General features: G+C 38.2%; 1 protein-coding gene across 6 annotated transcripts in view; it reads left to right on the top strand.

Moving 5' to 3' along the window:
* Positions 1 to 23,367, top strand: part of USP15 (ubiquitin specific peptidase 15) — a 72,341-nt gene that overhangs the window by 33,534 nt on the left and 15,440 nt on the right. For 3 of the 6 annotated variants that reach the window (XR_012654644.1, XM_075059176.1, XM_075059177.1), the window contains 2 exons: positions 10,124 to 10,207; positions 16,851 to 16,995. Coding sequence is in view for 5 of the 6 variants with exons in the window: in XM_075059176.1 (XP_074915277.1) it covers positions 10,124 to 10,207; positions 16,851 to 16,995 (229 nt within the window). In the remaining variant the exon portion in view is untranslated. Of the gene's footprint in view, positions 1 to 1,961; positions 4,066 to 10,123; positions 10,208 to 10,999; positions 11,377 to 16,850; positions 16,996 to 23,367 lie in introns of those variants that run through there. The other 3 variants (XM_075059179.1, XM_075059178.1, XM_075059180.1) reach the window with 3 other exon arrangements.

Raw genomic sequence — 23,367 nt, 5'->3', positions numbered from 1 at the left:
ACCATAAAACTTGGCTTATTTTATTTAGATTTCTGTTTCAAAGCATAATGTATCTGTTAGGAGTACATAGATACATGTATTTTATCAGTATTTTTTTATATCTAAATGTTCCCATGGATAGTTTGTCCTTTTATCTCCAGAGCACGATATTTACACATAACCATTATTTAAATTGCAGTCCACATTACCAGCATGTTGCTTTTGTTCTTCGTTGGGCTGTTGTCAATTAAGAGAGCACAATGTTCTCTTTCTTTTCTGTTCTTCCTGCTGCCATTATCAACAGTACCTTGATAATGGCAAGTGAGTAGAAAGACTTGAGTGTGGTTCTTCTCATTTAATGGATAAACTTTTTTTAATATTGTTTCCAGAATCTAAAACATGTTCTGTTGGTTTTGAAGAACAGTTGGAACTAGTTAACTAGTAAACTAACATGATCTCAGCCTTACACATAGTTAACTGTGTTTTGTCCCATTGTTGGCTGGTTCTTGAACATATCTTTCAGGAAAAGTTCTTTTAAGTTCCTTTTATTTCTTTTGATATTCTGCATTCGTTTAATTGAGGTTCACTGTTGTTTTAAAACATTTTTATATTATCATTGCTTATCGTTTGAAGGACAGATTCTTATTTTTGGTGGTTTATGTCAAGGGCTTTTATTAGGAACACTAGCTTCTATTAAGTTGCTTAATGAAGTCTGAGTTCAATTTAAGCTTAGTATGAACAGCGTAATCTTGCTTACCAAGATGTTATGACACAATGAATTGAGAATGTAGAGCAGCAGAATGGGATGCAAAATACTTGAAGTCTAGTCTCTGACCTCAAAAAGCATCTAGTAGAAATGTAAATTCTGAGTCAAATTTTAAACATAGATTTTGGAAGCTAAAAGAATTTAGATAACTCAATGTCACGGATTCTTTTTGGAAGTTTGGGTAGGAAGATATTCTTGGTGTTGGTACCTGCTTTTATTCTGCCAGATTTCCATTCCACTTTATGGAAGGCATTCAGGAGCAATATATCAATTAAAGAATATGTCCTGGAAGATGTTTAATCTGGGGACAAGGAAAATGATAATTGAGAATACTGGTGTCAGTGGAGGCTATAAGTAAGCCAGCAAATGAAGATGAATAGTTCTACTGTGAAGCTGAGGCATGTTTTTGAGGTTTGTCAGGTATCAGAAAGATGGATTGAAATTTGGTATTCAAATGCAATGTAATAGTGGAAAATTTGCAAAATTTAGTGGATTCAGATAGAAACTATCAACAAGCAGTAATGGGGACAGGTTTTTACATCTGTTTAAAATGATGAAAAATCTAATAAATGTTTAAAAGGGTAGAAATATTACACACTTGGTTTTGAGTCTTCTGTGTGAGATGCATTAGGAGTATTAGTTTGTCATCACAAATAGTATACAGCCAGCTACCTTCCTGCAGTCCTGTCATTGGTCACACGCTGGTCTCGCACCGGTTCCTGCTGTGACTACCTCTTTGTAGTGCTCGTTTGAGAAAAGTACAAATTGTAAACATAAATTCTGAGGCCAGGGAATAAAATGCCATATTTAGAAAGGTCAAAATATAGAATATTGGAAAGAATGAAAGGTTTATATTGCTTGAAAAGGGCAGGATCATTTCAGAACATTAGCTAAGCTTTTTACAGAACTGCAGAATAGTTGAGGTTGGAAGGCACCTCTGGAGATTGTCTGGTCCAATCCCCTGTTCAAAGAAAAGTCACCTAGAGCAGGTTGCTTGGGATTGTGTCCAGTCAGGTTTTGAGCATCCCCAAGGATGGAGGCTCCGCAGCCTCCCTGGAAAACCTATTCCAGTGTTTGATAACCCACACTGTCAAATAAATTTCTTACATTTAAATGGAATTGCCTGTGCTTTGGTTTGTGCCCATTGCCTCTTCTCCTTTCAGGGGGCACCGCTGAGAAGAGTTTGGCTCAGTTTTCTTTACTCTTCCTCCACCAGGTATTTCTACCCTTTGATAAAAACACTTTGGAGACTTCTCTTCCCCAGGCTGAGCAGTCCCAGCTCTCTCAGCCTCTCCACATAGGTCACATGCCGCAATCCCTTGATCACCTCTGTGGCCTCCTGCCGAACTTGCTCCAGTACATCCCTATATCTCTGGTACTGGCGAGCCCAGAAGCGAACCCAGCACTCCAGGGGTGTCTCGCCAGTGCCGAGTGGAGGGGAAGGATCACCTCCCTTGACCTGCTGGCAATGCTTTTCCCAGTGCAACCCACGAGGATGTTGGCCCAAGGACACGTTGCTGGCTCGTGTCCAGCTCTTTGCCCAGCAGGACCCCAGGTGCTTCTCTGCCAGTCTGCTTTCCATGCGGTCGCCCCCCCCACCACCTTCACCCCAGTGTGTACTGGTGCCTGGGGTTATTCCTCCCCAGGTGCAGGCCTTTGCATTTCCTTTCACTGAACTTCAGGAGGTTCCTGTCTGCCCATTTCTCCAGCCTGGCGAGGTCTGTCTGAATGGCAGCACAACCTATGTTGTGACAGTTGAAAATGAGAGTAAGATGTTCTGCACATTTTCCCTGCCTCTTTCTTGTTATCGGAAGCATAGCAGCAATCTTTGTATTGATTGCTTCTTTTGGCAATTTTTCTTTCTTCCTACTGCAGGTGGTGAACGTTTGCAGTTTTTAATGAGAAATGTGTTAAAGGTGTGAGAATCTTTTTCTACTGCAAGAAAAGAACATATTTACTTTGAAAGTGGCCAAATTGGAACCTCAGCTCAGTATAGGAAGGAACACTTCAAACATTATAATTCTGTTTCTCTTAGTATTAGAACTAATCGGTAGAAGTTAAAAGATCGATTATCATCATAATTGTCTCTTCTTCTGAAGAAACTAGGAAGAAACGATTTCAAGTTTGAGATCCTTTTTATATAGGAGCAGAGACCCAGCTCTGCAACTTAGAATTTCAGCTTTATGGCCAAGCTGGTCAGTATTTGAATTTCTTTTAGGTGTACTGTTCTTCTAACTTCTACATTTACTTAATTTTGGAAGTAATTGCAACATCTGCTGTAAAAACCCCACTACAGTTTAATGATATCTGCTATTGTCTCATATTTTAATGCTGCTTAAAATGTTTGTGTTTTGCTGGGGTTTTTTTTGTCTGGAAGCATCTGAATATTGTGTACATTCTTAAAATGTGCACAGGATCAGTCAGGCTTAGGAATAGCTGGATTTTGGGGTCTCTGAGAGGTTCTGTTTATGTCAAGTGTTTATATTGGCTACTGGGATGTTTGTTGCTCAGGAGGCTTGGCTTCTGTGAAACTTTTTCTAGTGAGCTCATAGTGACTTCTTCTGGAATGTCTTTACTGTCATCTGCTCCCAAAATAGATATTACTCAGCTTTAATGGGCAGTTCTGCAGCAAATTTTGTTATACTAACTTTTCTTTGAGTAACTGTCTCTTCAGTGTCATACATGTGACAAGCTCATCCAAACATGGAGATCCAAGTTGCTTTGGTAGCTTAGTTGCTGCTGATCCCAGTCCTTGAATGAAGACTTGTGATCTGTGTGCAGTCAGGTTTGTTTTTTCATATTTGTATCCTTCTGTGGGAGATTATTCCACAGGTGGAAAAACAACTAACTAACCAACCCTATTTGAATGGTTTATTATCATCAAGAGGATGTTTTAGACTAAGATATAAAAAAAAATCTGAGGTTGTAGTTCAAATAACTTAAGCGGCTGTACTACGAAATCAGATTACTTGTGTTCAGGGAAAAAACATACAACAATTAAAACCTTTCATCCAATCTGTGATTATAAAACTTGAGATAAGGAGAAGGAAGGAGCTTAAGTTTTGGAGTTCCATGAATTACCAAATGAATAGCCAGGACAAGGTTTCTATTAGTTTTCTGTTAAGTTGTTACCTGTTTATGTGCAAACAGAAAAGCAAGTTAGAGAAGGATACAAAGAAGCTATTAACTAGAAACTTATTTTGTTCTAAGTTTAGAGAAGCATTGTTTGCTCTGTTCTTGGAAAACTTAATAAACAAGTATTAAATCTATTGAGTCATCATATTCTTCAAAAATGCTTCTTATATGGCAAAAAACGTAAGAATTTTTAATCTATCAATATATATCTCTGTGTATAATAAAAGTAAGATCTTTATTCTGATCCAGTTTTTTTAGACTTCACTGTGGAATAAATCATTCTAATCAAACTTTGCATAATTTACAGATGGTCTGCTGTTAACTTTAACAGTTTTTGCATGTAAAAGGGAATACATTGATTTTTTTTTTTGACCACACAAAAATTTGAGACTGTGCACATTTATAGTTTTGCTTCTTGGTAATAATGAATGTTTTCTTACAATACTTAGTCACATGGTAAGTTTTTTCATAAATTTTTTTCTGGTTCAAAACTGTATGCCTCTTTATCTTGGAAAAACACTAAAGGCTCTTCATTCTTTTTTTTTCTGAGCTGGATCCCATAATGTTTTGAAGAAAAAAAAAATAATAAAAGATGCTTAGCTATCCTTTTTGAAATAATTTAATGCTTGCATATCCAAGTATTTTAGGAAAAAATATCCATGAGTCTTCAAAAGAAAAACTATTTGTCCACTGAAATGAAAAGTGTCATCTTTAATCAAGAGATATAAAATCTGTTATTTTATTCCCCCGAAGCAGTTGATGTGCAGACAGGTGTGTGTTTCTACTGACTTTGCTGCAAGAAAGATAATTGTGGAGAATAGAGCTAACTGGGGACTTATTGTGATGTCTTAAATTGTAAAAGCAAGAGCTGTCAGAGCTTGTCTGCTAGTCAAGAGCTGGACTGCTGATTGCTGATGCATAATAACTTGTTAGACTGTGGTAACCATGTGTCTGAGCCTCTGTGGGTAAACATCAAACATTGGTAATGTACAACAGACGTTTTCAAGTTAGTTTAACAAACATGCTCATTAATATCAGTTAATGCAGGGTTGAGAAACTCTTAACAAATGCATGCCCTGAACATTAATATTTGTTTTGATTAGTGAACATTAAAATATCAACCTTTCATGCACAACCCCCAAAGAAGTATGATTAACTGAATTAGTTGGGTTTTGTAAGAAGAGAATAGTCTAAACTGAAGTAGGTTAAGCATACCAAAGAGTGCTTTAAAATACTAAATTGTACATTAGCCTGATTATAACCACACCTTCACAGAATCAGAGTCCTTGAGGATAGAAGGACCTCTAGAGATAATCTCATCCAGTCCCCCTACTCAAAGCAGGGGCAGCTGGGGCAGGTTGCCCAGGACCATGTCCAGGCACATTTTGAGTATCTCCAGAGGTGGAAACTGCACAACCACTGTGGTCAACCTGTTCCAGTTTTTGACCACCCTCACTGTAAAAAAAGTGACAGTTTATAATTTTTTGTGTATTTTTCTTTTTGTGTGAACATAATCTTATATTCAGATGGAATTTCTTTTATTTCAATTTATACCTGTGGCCTTTTGTCCTTTCAGTGGGCACCGCTGAGTAGAGTTTGGCTCAGTTTTCTTTACTCTTCCTCCACCAGGTATTCCTACCCTTTGATAAAATCACTTTGGAGACTTCTCTTCCCCAGGCTGAGCAGTCCCAGCTCTCTCAGCCTCTCCACATAGGTCACATGCCGCAATCCCTTGATCACCTCTGTGGCCTCCTGCCGAACTTGCTCCAGTACATCCCTATATCTCTGGTACTGGCGAGCCCAGAAGTGAACCCAGCACTCCAGACCTGCTGGCAATGCTTTTCCCAGTGCAGCCCACGAGGATGTTGGCCCAAGGACACGTTGCTGGCTCGTGTCCAGCTCTTTGCCCAGCAGGACCCCAGGTGCTTCTCTGCCAGTCTGCTTTCCATGCGGTCGCCCCCCCCACCACCTTCACCCCAGTGTGTACTGGTGCCTGGGGTTATTCCTCCCCAGGTGCAGGCCTTTGCATTTCCTTTCACTGAACTTCAGGAGGTTCCTGTCTGCCCATTTCTCCAGCCTGGTGAGGTCTGTCTGAATGGCAGCACACCCATCTGGTGTATCAGTCCCTCCTCCCATTTTCCTGAAATCTCTCATCTTGCTGAGGGTGCACTCCGTCCCCATGTTCTGGTCATTAATAAAGATGTTAGAGAGTATAGAACCTAGTACTGACCTCTGGAATATACCACTAGTGACTGGCCTCCAACTGGACTTTGTGCCACTGGCCAGAATCATCTGGGCCCAGCCATTCAGCTCGTTTTAATCCATTTCACTGTACACTTAAGTAACCCCTGCTTCATCTGCTTGTCTATGAAGATGTTACAGGAGACAGTGTCAAAAGGCTTACTGAAGCTGAGATAAACAACATCCATTGCTCCCCCCCTCATCTGCCAAACTAGTTGTCTCATCATAGAAGGCTATCAGGCTGGTTAAGCAACATTTCCATTTTATAAATCCATGCTGACTTGTCCTTGTCACCTTCTTGTCCTTCATATGTCTGGAAGTGGTTTCCAGGATTAGTTGCTCCATCACTTTCTGTGGGATTGAGATGAGGCAGACTAGCTTGTAGTTCCCCAGATCTTCTCTCTTGCCCTCTTGAAGATATCAGTGCCATTTGCCCTCTTCCAGTCTGCAGAGCCCTCTCCCAATAGCCAGGACCTTTCAAAAATAAACAAGACTGCCATCACAGTAACATCAGCCAGCATCCCATCAGACCCCATGGTCTTGTGTATCTCCAGTGTGTTTAGGTGCCCCCTAACCTGATTGTTGTCCACTGAGGGTAGGTCAGCCTTGCTCCAGATTTTGGTTTCAGGGGCGTAGGATTCTTGAAAACTGGTCTTACTGGTAAAGACTGACACAAAGAAGGCCTTGAGTAGCTCAGCCTTTTTTATGTCCTTTGTCACCAGGGCCCCTGTCCCATTTAGCAGTGGCCCATGTTTTCCCTGGTCTTCCTTTTGCTGTTTGTGTACTTGTAGAATCTTGTTGCCCTTCATGTCACTTGCCAGATGTAACACCAGGTAGGCTTTGGCTTTCCTGACCTCACCCCTGCATAACTGCACGGTATCTCCATGTTCCTTCTGGGTTATCTGCCTCTGCTTTCACTTAGCCACTTTCTCTTGATGTCTGAGCTGGGTCAGGAGCACCCTGTTCATCCATGCAGGCTTCCTCCTGCTTTTGCTTGATTTTCCACTTGTCAGGATGGACCATTCTTGAGCTTAGAGGAGATGGTCCTTGAATATCAACCAGCTTTCTTGGGCCCCTCTTTTCTCCAGGGCTGTATCCCATGGGACTCTTCCAAGCAGATCCCTGAAAAGGCTGAAGTCTGCTCTCCAAAGGCCAGGGCTGTGTTACTGCTTTCTGCCCTGCTCTCTCTCGGGATCCTGGATGTCACCATCTTATGTTCATTGGAGCCAAGGCCCCAACCTTCACATCCCCAACTAATTCCTCCTTGTTTGTAAGTATCTGATCCACCTCTCCTTGCTGGCTTCCCAACCACCTGTGTCGGGAAGCTGTCATCAATGCACTCCAGAACTTTCCTGGATTACTTGCGCCCTGCTGTGTTGTCCTACCAGCAGGTATCACAAGGGTTCAAGTCCCCCATAAGGACTAGGGCCTGTGAATGTTAGGCTTCTTCCAGTTGTCCAAAGAAGCCTTGTCTGCTTTTTTTTTATCATTGTGGTCCAGGCAATGTATAGCAGATGCCCACGGATTATTGGAGGAAAACAGTTGTTCTGGTTGCCATTGTTTTTGCTGACGTCCGTATTTATGTCTCTGCTGTGGATCACTATGGGAGTTAAAGTGTAGTGCAGTTTAATGATAGGCTTAATGAAGTGTGTAGGGAAGTCAGTATCTAATGTGAGTTACCATCTATTTTGGCATAGGACTACAGTAAAGTTTGGGTTTTAACCTGTCTTTTGCTGGACTGTTAAAATGCTAAACTACAATAAATAATTTTGTGGGTTTTGTTTGTTAGATCGTGAAAAGTTACCATTCAAATTTATCTGTTACATAGTTCCTGATGTTTTTCTAGCTATGTTGAGAATTTTGTTTACTCTTCTCCTGCATGTGAGAAACTAGGCCATTTACTGATTATTGGTTTTTTTACAACCAGTGTTTAAAATTGATTATTTTTGTCAAGCATGTAACTGTATTCTTTGGACATCTTTCTGTGGTGTTTTAATACCACAGTAACATTAATACATACTGAAGTTAGTATACTACTAAAAGGACATATACTTTGTCTTAGAACCTTGCAATTAAAGCATAATTGAGATTTTGTTGCACATTTGATTACTCATTTTGTCTTAGGAGATTCCTAAGTCAATGCAGTTGTTTTATGAGTAGATACTTTTGGACGTTCTTTTTGTACAATTTTAAAGGTAGAACTGAAGTATGGCAATACATTCAGCATTAGCATTTACTGTCTTCTCAGGGTTTTTTATTATCCTTGTTTTGATCTTATTTTTTTGTTTTAAATGGAGGAGGGGATTTCTGCCAACTTTGTTACAAAGTTTTGCTACAAGCATTGAAATGTATTAAAAGCTGTAAGAGCTGTGAATGAATTCTGTTCTTCTCTGTACACAGGGTTTAGCAATGTAAGCAGCCATAAGCAAATAGAAAGGCTGCACACCTCAGAGTAGTACAAGTCTCTTACTGTTTTACCTGTTGTTATCACTTTGTATTTGGTAGCAAATGCTATCAAGGAATAAAACTACTCATGGTCATCTTTTCTAAGAAAAAAATTAACTTGTTTTTAGTTTTTGGTGCAAACCAGACTTTTATTTATGTAGCTCATTCTGGTTTCTTTTAATTTTTTAGAGAACACTTATACATTCAGGTTTTAAATTTAAAATGTGTTGCATTTGAATTTGGTTTAAATCATATAAAAGCTTCAAATTCATTTCAAAACGTTCAATTTCAGTTCAAAATGACTCAGTTCAAGTAGCTTCTTCTAAAATAATTACATGTATGAAAGTGCATAATTTAACTTCTGTCTTGAATTTTAAGTAGGGTTATAAACTGACTTCAGTTTTGTATCTTTCTTGTGGATACTGTATTTTACTTCTTTGAAGATAATGTTCAAAGAAGAGGATTTAGATTGATAAAGGAAATCTACAGGAAAGCTTTATGAATGTTGGGTCAGAATACTCTAAAAATTAAGTAACATTTTCTTGACATGGTAATATATCTTTTGGAAAAGGTTTATTAATAAAAAGTTGAAAATCAATGTGAAAATATACTCGGGAAAATTTCCTGTGTAAAAATGTTTCTCTCCTTGCAGAGTTTAGTTCTTGAAAGGTGCTTAAAAAAATACTGAGCATGCAGAATTTCTTCTCTTAATATTGTGATATGTATTTCAAAGCTTTCCAATGACAGCTGGAGCTTTTTGCAAACCACTTGGAGTTGCATAGGGCCCACAAAAACATGAAGGTGCATAAATTCCTTTGAGTATTCAGAGCCTTTTCCATGATTATCTGTAAGATTTGATCAGAAAAAGAAAAATACACTGCAAGATAGGTGTGTATTGTATTTAATTGCTACATTCAGACGGTCTTTGTGATTAAAATTATCAATATTCTTATATTTAAAAACAGTCTTAAACAGTGGGTATGAGTGATAATGCTATTACTTTTGGAAAGAAAGGGTTTTAAAGGTTATTTAGTGTTGTACGTAATATCCTGGATTTTTTTAACAATATTAATAGATTTTAATTAAATGGTTTCATGCTGCTATTAAACTAGCCTTGAAGTATGTACCTTAATCATTTTTGTGTCTTGTATCGACATCCATTTATGGTTAAATGAAAACTTCATAAAATTTCCATGTTAGAAACTTTACATTCTAGGTTTTAGCACATCAAAATATCTATAGTCATACTATAAACTGAAAACAATTTTTTTTAGTACAGTGGCCTGTGATTTTTTTGTTTGTTTGCTTGCTTTTTGTTTTTAATAGCTCTATTTCTTCAACATGATATGAAAGTATAAAGTACTGTGAAGCATTTCAAGTTTTAAAAGTTGGATTCTGAATGCTGCATGTCCTAGGTATTTTTAGTGCTTTGCCCACTTTCTAAAAAATATTTCTTTTCCATGCTTGTTTATATGCATTGTTCATTTGTTAGCATTCTTTCATGGTTTTTAATATCTCAGCATTTTTATCTAATTTATCATTTTCATATTTTTAAAGGTCCCCAGGTGCATCCAATTTTTCAACTTTACCAAAGATCTCTCCATCTCTATCAAATAATTATAACAACATGAACAACAGAAAGTAAGCTATATACCTTAAAACGTTATTTAATTTAATCGCCCCAGTGTGACAGAAACAAATTTTGATGTTTTATAACTCCTAGCTTAAGGATTTTGATTTGTTTTGCAATATTTGGGTTGTGAATTGTTACTGGTCACTATTCTATAGCGTAGGCATTGTAACGCATGATATCAGGAAATGACACGCAATTGAAGTTGTTTGGTAACTCTTAGTGCTCAGTAGAATAGACACTAAAAAGAATGTTGAGCATTGTAAGAAAATATATAAAGACTTCATTTAGAGTTTGTCATGCTAAAAATACATTGTTGTTATTATCCTGCCTGAATTTAGATGGACAACAAAAAAAAGCGTAAACTACTTATATTTATGGTGGTCAGGTTTTCCCTTATTTATTGATGGTAAGGTATAATAGCAGCATATGTGATATCACACATTGATTTGAGACCACTACAGCTGAATTGTTTTAGCTATAATTGTTGTCATAATTAATCAGTGGCTATAATCACAACCAGCAACTTCTCTGTCTTAGTGCTAGAAGATCTGAGAGAGATCAGTCTGATAGGTGTGCTTGAACATTACAATGAGCAGAGGCTTAGTAAAAGAGGCTTCTCACTTTTAAGAGTTTTCTCCTTTATATTCCAAATCAGAAGTTTAATAAAGAATGTGATAAAACTCTAAAAGAAGAGCTTTCATATTCCAGTGGCCAACTTTGTGTGTAATATTTTTTTGTTGTACACAACTGTAAAAAAGTTGGTGAATATAGAAAAACATGGAATTATTTCACTTTAACAGATAATGGAGCATCTTTCAAATGCTTGAAACCAGAGAGCACTCATCTTTAATGCAAGCTGGGGGAAATTGAAGAGGCTTATTCTTACAGTTCATTCAAATTTAAAATATTTTTCCAAACATGCATTTTGTGGTCAAACATGAAGATGTTAAATATTAAAAAGGTGACATAAATATTAAATATCTTATACAATATCTTCCAGTTAAATACTGCATTTATCAGAAGTGATTTTTCCTAAGGGGTGAAGTGTCACTTGTGCTTCTACCAATTGTGAGTAGCCCCAACTCTCACTGTTAAACAGTTGAAATCCATGTATTTAACTGCAGTCTATTGTACTCTGTGTGTGAATGTGTAGTAAATAAAAAATATATTGTATCTATGACTGTGTGAAAAATTACTTGACCAGAGCTGAGCCTCCAGCTGAGAACTAATCTCTCCTTCCCCCATTGCTTATGTGAAAGACAGCTGTAACGCCAAACCCAAACTTTTTCCTAGGGATCCACCATTTTAAATCCAGCAAGTCTTTCTTCTTTTTTATTATTTTTCCTCTGGTTTTTTTGTGTGTGTGTTAGTTTTTCCCTAGCGATGCTCTAGTTATTTTTAGGAAGCACTTAGGAAACCTGTTGCCAGCTCTTGCAGCTTTTAAAGATAGTTTTTTCACTTGCTTTAGCTGATTTTATTTTTATTTCTTGGTTTATTTTGGAGCCCAAATGGGAGCTTTTAGAACTTAAGGTAAAATTCTGGGTTGGTTGTTTTGTTTGGGGTTTTTGTGTTTTGGTTTTTTTTCTAATTTGAGGATTTTCAACAGAAATATGTGTTTAAAAGGAAGTGATATAAAATTCAGATTTGTTAAGGGATTGGTCCCTTGAAGTGCCCTAACTCTAAGTTAAACATTTGTAAATCAGGTAGTAGGTACATGTTCTCTATAGTGTTATGAAATACCAGCCATTTTTCTCTTGTAACCCGAAACACTGTATATCTGGATGTTATGTAAGGCAGATATTCAGTGCAGAAGTGTATGGTTTTCATTACAATGCAGTAATCCAATGATGATGAGTTTAAAACAAATATTTTAAAAACCACAGATTTATAATTTACTACAATATATAATACAGGAGAATCTTTAGCAGCACTTCTGTCAGAATACATGTTCAGGATTAATGAGTTCAGTGATAGAGAAGTTATATCCATTAATATACTATGTACTTTACATACTGTTGCATTAAGAATTTTTGGCTTCAAAAGGTAAACGGAAAGATATTTCTCTGTATTTAATTGTATTATTTCATTCTGGGTTAAGATCAGTTTCTTCCTATGTTCTGCTCTTCTCACAAATACCTCCTTGTCTAAGAAAGCACTTCTTTTCCATTAATTAATGCTATCTTCTTTTCATTGCTTTCTTAATTAACTACTTAATGTCAGCTTTGTCTGGAATTTCTTTTCATATTTCTGCCTTGTTGTCTCTTACATTGCACGTTACCTTTAGTACAATAGCAAAATTACACATTTGCAGCTTTCCAGGATCCGTTGGCACCTCCATATGGACGTGAGATGCTGTACCTCTAAAAGAAATACCAGCATTTGTTTGGAAGATAATTGTAGCTGACAAAGCCAATTTGTAAGGCAGAAAAAGCAAACAACAGGTTGTGTGTAGTAATAGTCATAAATGCTAGTCCTTGCAAGACTGTTTTTGCAATTATTATAGCTCAGCTATAGAGTACAAATTATATTAAAACTCTGAAAAGTATCATGTTTCTTTATATGATACACATTTCTGTAATACTTGTCTAATCCAGGAAGTGTTTTGAGTAGTAGCAAGCCTCAAATTGGTAAATATTTGTGTGTTGAGATAGTCATACATTAGATAATAGAAATAGCTTGTGCAAATTTTATCAGGTCTAAAGCCTTCATTTCTGTAAATGTGAGTTTGCATTTGATGGAATGGAGGATTCCAAATAATTGATCATTGATGTTCTTTTGCCTTTACAGGTGATCTTGTTGAAAGAATAACATAGGAGGATTAGCATAATATGTGTTAGTGGATTCAGAAGAGCAGGGAGAGACACGCGTCATTTAGGTCTTACAGGAATTTCTGTTTATTGCTGTTATAAAGCAATACATTTCTTGTCGTGGTATTTTTTAAATTATATGGGGAGGGGATTAAAAATAGTTGAATAGGGATTTTGCTTGGGTAATTAAGTGAAAAGTTGTTTTGTCTTCTTCATTTGTAACCATTGTTTCAGGCTCTAAAATGACTTGCTTCATCATTCAGTAGTATCAGCTTGTCAGAAGATGGACAGCTGGCAGCTTTGTTCACATGCTTGGTGTATTTCAATATGCTTACATCAAAAAGTATAAATGTTCATTACATCACCTGTATAAACAGCTTCTTCATGTTGCACCTGACACATAGTCAAATATTATGAGGAAGGTGAATTTTTTTTTTTTACTTTATTTAAGTAGATTATAATGTTATCTTCTGCTCTCCAGATGATGATCATGAACAATAACAAAGACAGTAGCCTTTGTGTAATGACATGGGCCTCTCCTGCTGCTTCAGGCATCTCTAAAAATTGATGGAGCCCAATTACGGGTTTGTTAAAAGTGGCTGGTCACAAAAACACATTGGCCGTGCATTCAAGTGGTTGAAATACTACAGAGCTCAGTACATGCTCCAAAGTTTAGTTTTCTGGGCTCGTTCTTGCAACTCAAATTCCTTTTGCAGCACCTGTATATGGCACTGCATTGTCATATTGTGTCCTTTCCAAAGCTAGTGATGCTGTTGCAAACTTCTCTGTTCCAAATTCATGCTTCACAGAACTTCAGCTATACAGTGAGTGCTCTAGATTCATCATCTGAAAGCTGCTTTGAGATTTAAAGGCAGGATACAGACAGCACATGTAAGTCATTTCAAATATGGCACATGCAACTCAAAATTTACAGATTTACAGATAATAAAATCTCGTTTGGAAACCTCCCTTTACCATTTTCACTACTTCAAGAACAAGTCTGGCTGTTCAGGGGTCTGAAGATGGTTTCGTTTTTTCAAGTCTTGCCTTATTTTTTGAGCAACAATTTCTTCTAAGAGCCATCAATGTTTTCTTTCTGTTATTGCCCTTATGTGACAGCCCCATTCTCATACTACCCTCTGCTTTTCCATGCATTGTTCCTTCATTAAAGGCAACTTTCTAAAGGTTTTGCAGAAAAAGCAGATGGAGGTTGGGGATATGCTATCATAAGTTACTTTTTTTAGGGCATTTCTGTTTGAATGATGTTTATGTAGACTTGCCTTGTATCTTTACTTGCTTTCCATTGTTAGCCATTTACTACTGACTATTAATAATACTTTATTTTTTGTCCAGTCTCAAAACCATGAAAAGCAGAGGCACAATGTAATTTAAATAAAAATAATTCTTCCAGCAAAAAATGAAGTTTGCAGACAGATAAAGCTGTAAAGAGACATCTCCTAGTCTTCTGCACATAGTAGGTGCTGTATTTTGCTGGATATGTTTTGATAAAATATCACAGAACCCTGAAAGAAAAATATATGAATAGACCTGACTCACAGGATGACTGTGGTAACAATATTCTCTAAACCCCTCAAATATATTTCTGTGGGTCAGTACAGAAGATGAAAGAGCTCCGAAATGGCTTTCCCTTTTGAGAAGTAAACTCTGAGAGTTTGTCCCTTAGAGCACACCAACACTGGGAATCTATCTGCATTACAATTATCTTGAACTGAATTATCATGATGTTAATCAGCTAATTTGACGAAAGCTTTCACATGAATGCGCTATAGCCAAAAGACACCAATTGTATTTCCCAGCTTTCTAGTGTCCCTCCTAAGGTGGCAGTTCATGAAGGGGGGAAAGCTGTAAAGAAGGAAAAAGGGGAGTGAAAATCCCCAGGAAAATCACATTTAATCTGTTTATTATCCCTACATCTCCTACATTTCCAAAAGAAATTTCTCTTCTGTTAACTGTGTGAAAAGTGTAATCTCTGAGTCAGGTGAGGAAAGCAGTAGGAAGCAAGCAGGTTGAAAGTAGAAGCTTATTGTGCACCCTGTACATGTGCATTTTTGTTGCTGCTGCATGCTGTTTAGCTGGGTCGGGGGCTTGGTTGTATTGTGGAGGTTGCATTAGCACCAGTGGCAAGCTTGTGCTTTTTCTTCCTGGGGGATCTAAGGCTTGCCAACTTAAGGGAAGGGGGGTTGATTGCAGTAGCTGGACTGCAGCTGCAAAGGGAGGTGGAAGGTAATTTTCCCTGGGGATCTCTCATGCATGGGTGAACCAGGGACTAATGATAGGGAGGGGTTGACCACAGAAGCAATCTTGAAGGGTATGTGGGCCCTGGAGTTCAAAAAGTATCTTGTATAAACAAGGGTGAAGCATTTAAGTTAGGATTAAGCTGAATGGGCAAAACTAACTTTACAGGGATTTTTCATGGAGAATGACAAGTAAACACAATGCCACTTAGCTAGTTTGGGGGCAAGCCAGAGAGCAGAGAAAATGCACATGTATGGAAGAGGGAAGGACTGATAGAAGAGTCAACTATTAAAAAGAAATGATCAGATGTAGAAGTTTGAGAACACCAGCTTTATGAACAGTGGAGCTATAAACTACACAGATTTCTGAGGCCATCAAAAGAGGGAGAATTTTTCTTCCCCTTCTGTTTGAATTTTTCAATAATCTTGTGATTAAAACAAAACAACTGTTATTCATGAAAAGTGAGTAATTGTGCACTGAGGGGACAGTTGGAATTCAGTTAGATGTAAAGAGTGTGATACTGTTTCAGGAGTAATGGCTGGAGTGTACCATTGGGCACTTGCATACTCAGACTTTTACAATTATAAATCTCAATTATTTATGAGGATTGATTCTTTGCCCTGCATATTTTTCCTTGTCATTCTTAGCAATTGACTTTCAAATTTCTGTTCAAGTTGCTTCTAATGTGAATAACACTTAGTGACTGCAGAAATACTTTTGAACTTTAGCCAAAGCTACTGTCATGCAGATTTCATTATGATCAGTCCCTGAAATAGTTTAAGAAAGCGTTTAACCTTTCTGGTTGATTGTTTTTTCTAACAACTGTAATATTACAGAGCATCCTCTTACAAGATTCTTTTGCCTTTCTAGTGTTCTCGGATATGCTTACTTTACTGTTCTGAGGGTTATTCTATATTTAGTATTTGCACGATTTCATCTGGAAACAAATTGCTTTAAATCTTACCATTTTGCTTGTTTCAGTCTTCTCCAGTTTCTCCAAACAGATGCATCATAGAGATTTATAATGAAGTTGTTACAAGGCATTTTGTGCATTGTTTTACCTCTCAAGGCTTTCCTGCATTTGCATGCTGGATTGTGCTGTCCTAGCAGGGAAGCTATAAATAGACTCTCTGATGCAGTGAGGCAGCTATGCCATAGTGGCCTTGGAAATCTCAGCTTTCACCTGTAACTCTGCATTCCCATTCCCACCGACCTCACTCTTGCAGTAGCAAGAATGCAAAAGGGACGTAAATGATTGACTGCTGCTGGTGGTGTCTAAAGTCTGAGTGTATTAAATTTGATGGAGCAATGAAGAATAGAGTAAGCTGTGAAGCTGCTCCTATCAAAAAGGGGTAGGGATATAATAATTGCAGTTATTGCAGTACATTAGATTTTGGTTGTTTGCACAGGTGACTTTTAAATTGAAATTAATATTATTACCAAAGTTAAATACTTTTTTAAAATCCTTTCTTGTTCACAGAAGTTACTTTAACATTTTTAATCATTTAAGTTTATAAAAGTACATCTATGTATTAAAGTACTATAGAGTACATGTTTACATTGTGAAAGATGTTTTGTTTTTTTACAGTGTGAAAAATTCAAACTATTGTCTCCCATCATATACTGCTTATAAGAATTATGATTATTCAGAGCCAGGAAGACACAATGAGCAGCCAGGCCTGTGTGGCCTGAGTAACTTGGGGAATACATGTTTCATGAATTCAGCAATTCAGGTACGTACTTTAGAATAAAATGAGCTTGTCTTATTACTTGGAAACTAATATCTTGTTATATTTTGCAATGTTTGGAAACTGATATTAAGGGACTCCATTAAGTAGCAGAATAGGATTAAAAGTGAGGAAATAATACATCTATATTGGTATACTAGAAAAGTTGATTTGCATAGCTGTATTCATTGTTTCCCTTGTTTTTGCATGGTGATCCATGTCAGAAAGAGATTTGACCAGCATTTTACATGAGCAAGCCCTTAAGTCGGACTTTTTGCTTTTTGCAATGATTGCCATGCCTGCATGTCACGAAAAATACTTTTTAATTTGAGATGCGCTTGAGTACAGATGGCAGTGCTGAATTGTCAAAAAGTAAATGACTGGTGGATTACTGGGCCTTTATGTCTAACTAATTATCATGCACTTTTAGTGTGCAGGTTAACATGCAGGGAACCTTTGAACATATTTCCCTTTGACCTTTGCCCTTTGAATAGCTGCTATTTCATGGATGAGATGTTTTACAGGAATGTAATAGCTTGTTTCTTTGCTATGATTACAAGAGAAATACTAGTATAGCTAGTATTACTCTTATCAAGACAAAAAAACTTAGTCCTTTTACTTTTAAGTGAACACTGCAGTGGTAGATTAACAATCAGAAAGAACTAGCGGTTTAATTTGGTTTGGGTTAGTTCTGGAACTCGTGTTTTGTCATAAAAGCAGTCTTATGTCAAAAAACTGTAAAATGTATTTAAGTTCTCGTTTGCATTTTTTTCCTGCTGAGTATAAACAAAACATGCTTCAGAGTTTATCTCCTCCTTTGTCACCACAAGGGTTCCTGACTTACGTTTGTGATTTCTTTGGGTGAGATAAAAAGAAAAGAAAAGTTGAATTCCTTCTTTAGCCTGTTCAGGAAAAAAGGAGTTTCAGATATATTTGTAAGCTAAGTTTATGCAGTTGTTGAAATTTGTTCAAAAGAAGAAATACTCCAGAGTTTCATAGTCTCTGCAGATTTTCTATCCCTTCTTTGTATATAGAATCAGAAAATAATTTGGGTTAGAAGGGACCACAGAATGATCACAGGTCCCACCTCCTGTTTGTGTCCATTACACTAGCCCTGTCACTCTGCACTTCTGAGAAGAGTCTGGCTCCGCTTCTCTGTAGTCTCCCATGAGGTAGCTGCAGACAGCCACGAGCACTCTCTCCTCAGTCTTGTCTTCTTCGGGTTGAACAAATGCGTACAGCTCTCAACATTTCCTTGTATGTTGTTCTCCAGCTCCCTGACCGTGTTGGTGGCCCTCCTCCACTCTTTTCTTACACTGGGGAGCCCTAAGCAGGACAGTGCTCCAACAGCAGTCTCACAAGTGCCAAACAGAGGGGAAGACTTGCTTCCCTTTGCCTCTGGCTACTATTGCTAATACAGCCCAGTTTGCAGTTGGCCACCTTTCCCACAGGGATGCACTGCTGGCTCTTCCACAGAGGACCACTGGGTCATATTATGCAAAGCTGCTTTCTAGACTGTCAGCCCCTAGCCTGTAGTGGTATATGGGGTTATTCCATACTTATATAAATAAGGCATCCATAAAATTCAATTTATTCTTGTTTCTGAAAATGTTTTCATGAGGATACTTGAAGAGAAGTTGAACAGTGCAGGAAGTAATTCAAATTTTTTTTAGCATGCTGCACTGAAAGATGGCTAAACTGAAAGGGGGAGGCGCACACATTTTGCAGCATCCGTTCTAAATAAAAATGCTATATGTAACCTCTCTTGATTACTGAATTGCATCATCATGCTATTGTAAAGAAAAAAGAATATGTTTTTGTCTAGTGTGTGAACTAGAATTGTCTTTAAAAGTTGATTTCAAGTAATATTCTTAGTACATAGTGAAATACTTTTTATGATGCTACACTGTTTGTCAGGCTAGACTGATTAAAAACAAGGGTAATTTTGATTACTTATTCAAACCTTTGTTAAACTGGTATACACAAATTTGCATATATGTAGATTTAAAAGTAAAAAAAAAAACTTTTAGGTGAAAATTACAAGCATGGGTTATTGCCTTTAGGAATCTTATACAGCTTAACAAACTTATAACAGTTCACATCAGTATCCCATTGTGTTAACTGAATTTAATTCTGAGGTCTGCTTTCTAAATTATGTCAGCTTTTACTTCATTGCTTTTCACTTATATCTAGGGAATCAAGTGTTCAGGTAAGTTCTGAGAAACTGTAGTGTAAATTAATAAATTCAGGTTTGCTGATTCACAAGGCAGTGCTCTGGGTAAGAAAAATCAGGTGTTTCTTGAGCAGTGCAGCTTTTAGTTTGGCATAGTACCTTTAGTATGTCCTTGATGTGTGTTTTTTCAAATGCATTCTTTGGCAGCTTTCTTAGCAAGGAAGTGTAAAGTATCTTTCAGTTCCTCCTACTATCTCTCTCCAAAAAAGTATTGTTCAGAGTTTAATATTATCTTAAGAAATCCGTGAAAGTGCATTTTAGTGGAAGTATGACATGTTCTTAACACACCGAGGCCTCACAGACTGCAAGTTCTACTGTCTTCTTCCTCTTGCCACCACTTAACTTCTACCTTTTTTCCAATTACTTGAAAGCATACCTTTCACTGCACTAATTTGCCATTAATTTCACCTCCTACTGTTACCGGAGTAATATTGGATTATTCTGGCTAGAGGTGTAATGCCTATGGCTGAAGCACTCTGAACACATTTGACTTGGTCTAATCTTGGAAGCTATGAATGGATGGGCCCAGATAGTATGTGGATGGCACACTAGGGAATTCTGCTGGGGAATATTGGGTGCTCTAGGCTTTGACCTGGATGATGGAGCAGAGTGCACCCTCAGCAAGATGAGAGGTTTCAGGAAAACGGGAGGAGGGACTGATACACCAGATGGGTGTGCTGCCATTCAGACAGACCTCGCCAGGCTGGAGAAATGGGCAGACAGGAACCTCCTGAAGTTCAGTGAAAGGAAATGCAAAGGCCTGCACCTGGGGAGGAATAACCCCAGGCACCAGTACACACTGGGGTGAAGGTGGTGGGGGGGGCGACCGCATGGAAAGCAGACTGGCAGAGAAGCACCTGGGGTCCTGCTGGGCAAAGAGCTGGACACGAGCCAGCAACGTGTCCTTGGGCCAACATCCTCGTGGGTTGCACTGGGAAAAGCATTGCCAGCAGGTCAAGGGAGGTGATCCTTCCCCTCCACTCGGCACTGGCGAGACACCCCTGGAGTGCTGGGTTCGCTTCTGGGCTCGCCAGTACCAGAGATATAGGGATGTACTGGAGCAAGTTCAGCAGGAGGCCACAGAGGTGATCAAGGGATTGCGGCATGTGACCTATGTGGAGAGGCTGAGAGAGCTGGGACTGCTCAGCCTGGGGAAGAGAAGTCTCCAAAGTGTTTTTATCAAAGGGTAGAAATACCTGGTGGAGGAAGAGTAAAGAAAACTGAGCCAAACTCTTCTCAGCGGTGCCCCCTGAAAGGAGAAGAGGCAATGGGCACAAACCAAAGCACAGGCAATTCCATTTAAATGTAAGAAATTTATTTGACAGTGTGGGTTATCAAACACTGGAATAGGTTTTCCAGGGAGGCTGCGGAGCCTCCATCCTTGGGGATGCTCAAAACCTGACTGGACACAATCCCAAGCAACCTGCTCTAGGTGACTTTTCTTTGAACAGGGGATTGGACCAGACAATCTCCAGAGGTGCCTTCCAACCTCAACTATTCTGCAGTTCTCTGATCTGCTTTGGTTACCTACTCTAGATGTCTTCCTTCACAGTTATGTCACCACAGGGTTATCAGCATAAATCTGTTTTCTTTAAACAAAATAGTTTACTGTAGAGTTTTAGACTCTGAAATAGTTTCCAATTCTGTTCATGTTCTATTCAAACAGCCCTGCTTTGATCCCTTCCACTCAGTCAGTGCTGAGTGTAATCAATATAGCTTTCTTCAACAGAAGCAGAGTTTAGTTTATTTGCTCTCCTCCCAATTACCACTTTTCTCAGATCTTCATCCTTCCCAGACAGCATTGAGGCCCCTTAGTGTTCACATAAGAGCTATTTCTGCTTCAGAAACTGTTTAATTTCTCTTCTCTTTGCTCTCATCTCATGTACAATGAAGATGGTTTGCATCAGAACTCTTATCAGTGTTCCTTGAAGAAGGTGGCCAGTTCCTTGCACATCTTGCTCTCCATAGTCTGACAAACTTGTCTGAAGGTTTTTGCCCTGTAGCCATACGAGGTAGAAATGTGATAATCCTGGCAGTTCCTTAAATTTTGTTGCATGTTCATTAAGGTTAGGCTTCCCCCTTCATCCTTGTGATTACTATAAAGAGACCTTTGATTTTTCCTAGTACGGGCTTTTAGTGTTACAAAGCTCAAGAAAAGTAGAGGAGAGATGGTGAAGAGGTGGGTAAGATCCTCTGTGGTACCACAAATAGCTGCAAGCTGAGTAGGAGTAAGGCCAAGAAGGTTAAGATACCATTGTATTTCTCCCAAGTGCTGTTGTCTTATCACTGTTTCTTATTAAAAAAAGGAATAATTCAATATTATTTCATATTTTGTTTATATTGGAACTTTTCTTTTGTATAGATTTTTCACATTCTTTTGAAGGGGTATTCCATGTATCTAATTTACTTCAGTGCTAACACCTAAGGCTCGATTTTTGCTATTAAGGCTTAAATGTCTGGTTTTGCAGATCTGAGCATTAAATAAAACAGGAAAGACAAAAGGGAGCTTGTGCAAACACATTATTGTGAATTCTTGAACCCATATTGAGCAAAAAAAATATATATATTTGGCAAGTAGATGTTTTATTCCCATCCAGTTATGTATATGGCTATGATCTTAGCTGAAAAAAACTAGAAAAATAGAAATCTCATGAAGCATTGCTCTGCTGCCACCTGTGGATGTTTTGCAAGTATTGCTTTGCCCTTTTGATGGGTTACTAGTGATTAGAGCTCTGTGGGAAATGGTTTGGTTTTTTACTTTTGCAGTGAAAACCTGAGAGTTCACAAAATCTTCATTTTGTGATTCAAAAATAGGAGAAGAATGAAAGTAGGTGTTTTAATTAAAAATACTTCTTTTTTTTCCCCACATTTTCATTTTTATGTTTTTTCCATCAGCTTGATTATATGTACTTGACTTCTGAACAGCAGCTGTTGAGAGCTTTGCAATGGGGTATTTCAGCAGTTTTCTTTCTTTGGAAAGCTGATTAACATTCCCTCTACAGTTACTTATGGCTGTGAGATTATCCAGACAAAACATAACATCTTTCCCCAAAACCTGAAATGATTAAGTTTTTAGTGCTCTGTTTCAGTTGCCATGGGCATAAGGAGTTCAGGTTGAGGGTCGTGTTAGCTGAGCGCTTTTCACCGTATCTGACACTAAGTACTTCAGACAAAAGTAGGATAGACAGGTGTAAAGTAACTCACTTTTTCTGCTATTACTTGGATCTTTCTTTCAGTCAGTCAGCTCTTGGTCTTTTGTTAGAAGGCTGAAATATGAAATTTCAATGTCCCTTGCATAAAATTGTTATTAAGTAGGACAGCTGAAGAACCATGATACTTGCAGGAACACTCAGTTTTTAGCTCAGATCTTATTGTCTGCTTCTCACTTCCCCAGTTCACTGGCATAATAGGTAATTGATGTTTTCTTTGCTTCGAATTTTTATTTTTATCATTATTTCTCTGTAATATCCCTTATGGGATGTGAATAAATGTTTCCTCATTACCTTAGGATCATAGGATAATTCGGGTTAGAAGAAACTTCAGGAGGTTTCCTGCTCAAAGGAAGTTTGGCTCTGAGGTCAGACCAGGTTGCCCAGGGCTTTATCCAGTTGGGTCTTGAAAACTTGCAAGAAGGCTGCACAGCCTCTCAGCTCCACTGCTTGACTGTTCTTGCAGTGAAAACATTTTTCCTTATATCCTGAACTTCTCTTGTTTCCACTTAAGCACAGTGGTTCTTGTCCTCCCACTATGCACCACTGTGAAGAGCCTGGTTCCATCTTCTTCACTTCCCTGTAGGTACTAGAAGGCTGCTGTTGGGTCTCCCTGAAACAATGTCCTGGTTTCGGCTGGGATAGAGTTAATTGTCTTACTAGTAGCTGGCACAGTGTTATGTCTTGGATTCAGTAGGAGAAGAATGTTGATAACACACTGATGTTTTCAGTTGTTGCTGAGCAGTGTTTATACCAAGTCAAGTATTTTTCAGCTTCTCATGCCCAGCCAGCAAGAAGGCTGGAGGGGCACAAGGATTTGGGAGGAGACACAGCCAGGGCAGCTGACCCAAACTGGCCAAAGGGGTATTCCATACCGTGTGATGTCATGCCCAGTATATAAACTGGGGGGAGTTGGCCTGGGGGGATCGCTGCTCG

Source organism: Buteo buteo, chromosome 28 (genome assembly GCF_964188355.1).
Source record: "Buteo buteo chromosome 28, bButBut1.hap1.1, whole genome shotgun sequence".
NCBI lineage: Eukaryota > Metazoa > Chordata > Aves > Accipitriformes > Accipitridae > Buteo > Buteo buteo.
This window is presented reverse-complemented; position numbering and strand designations above follow the sequence as displayed.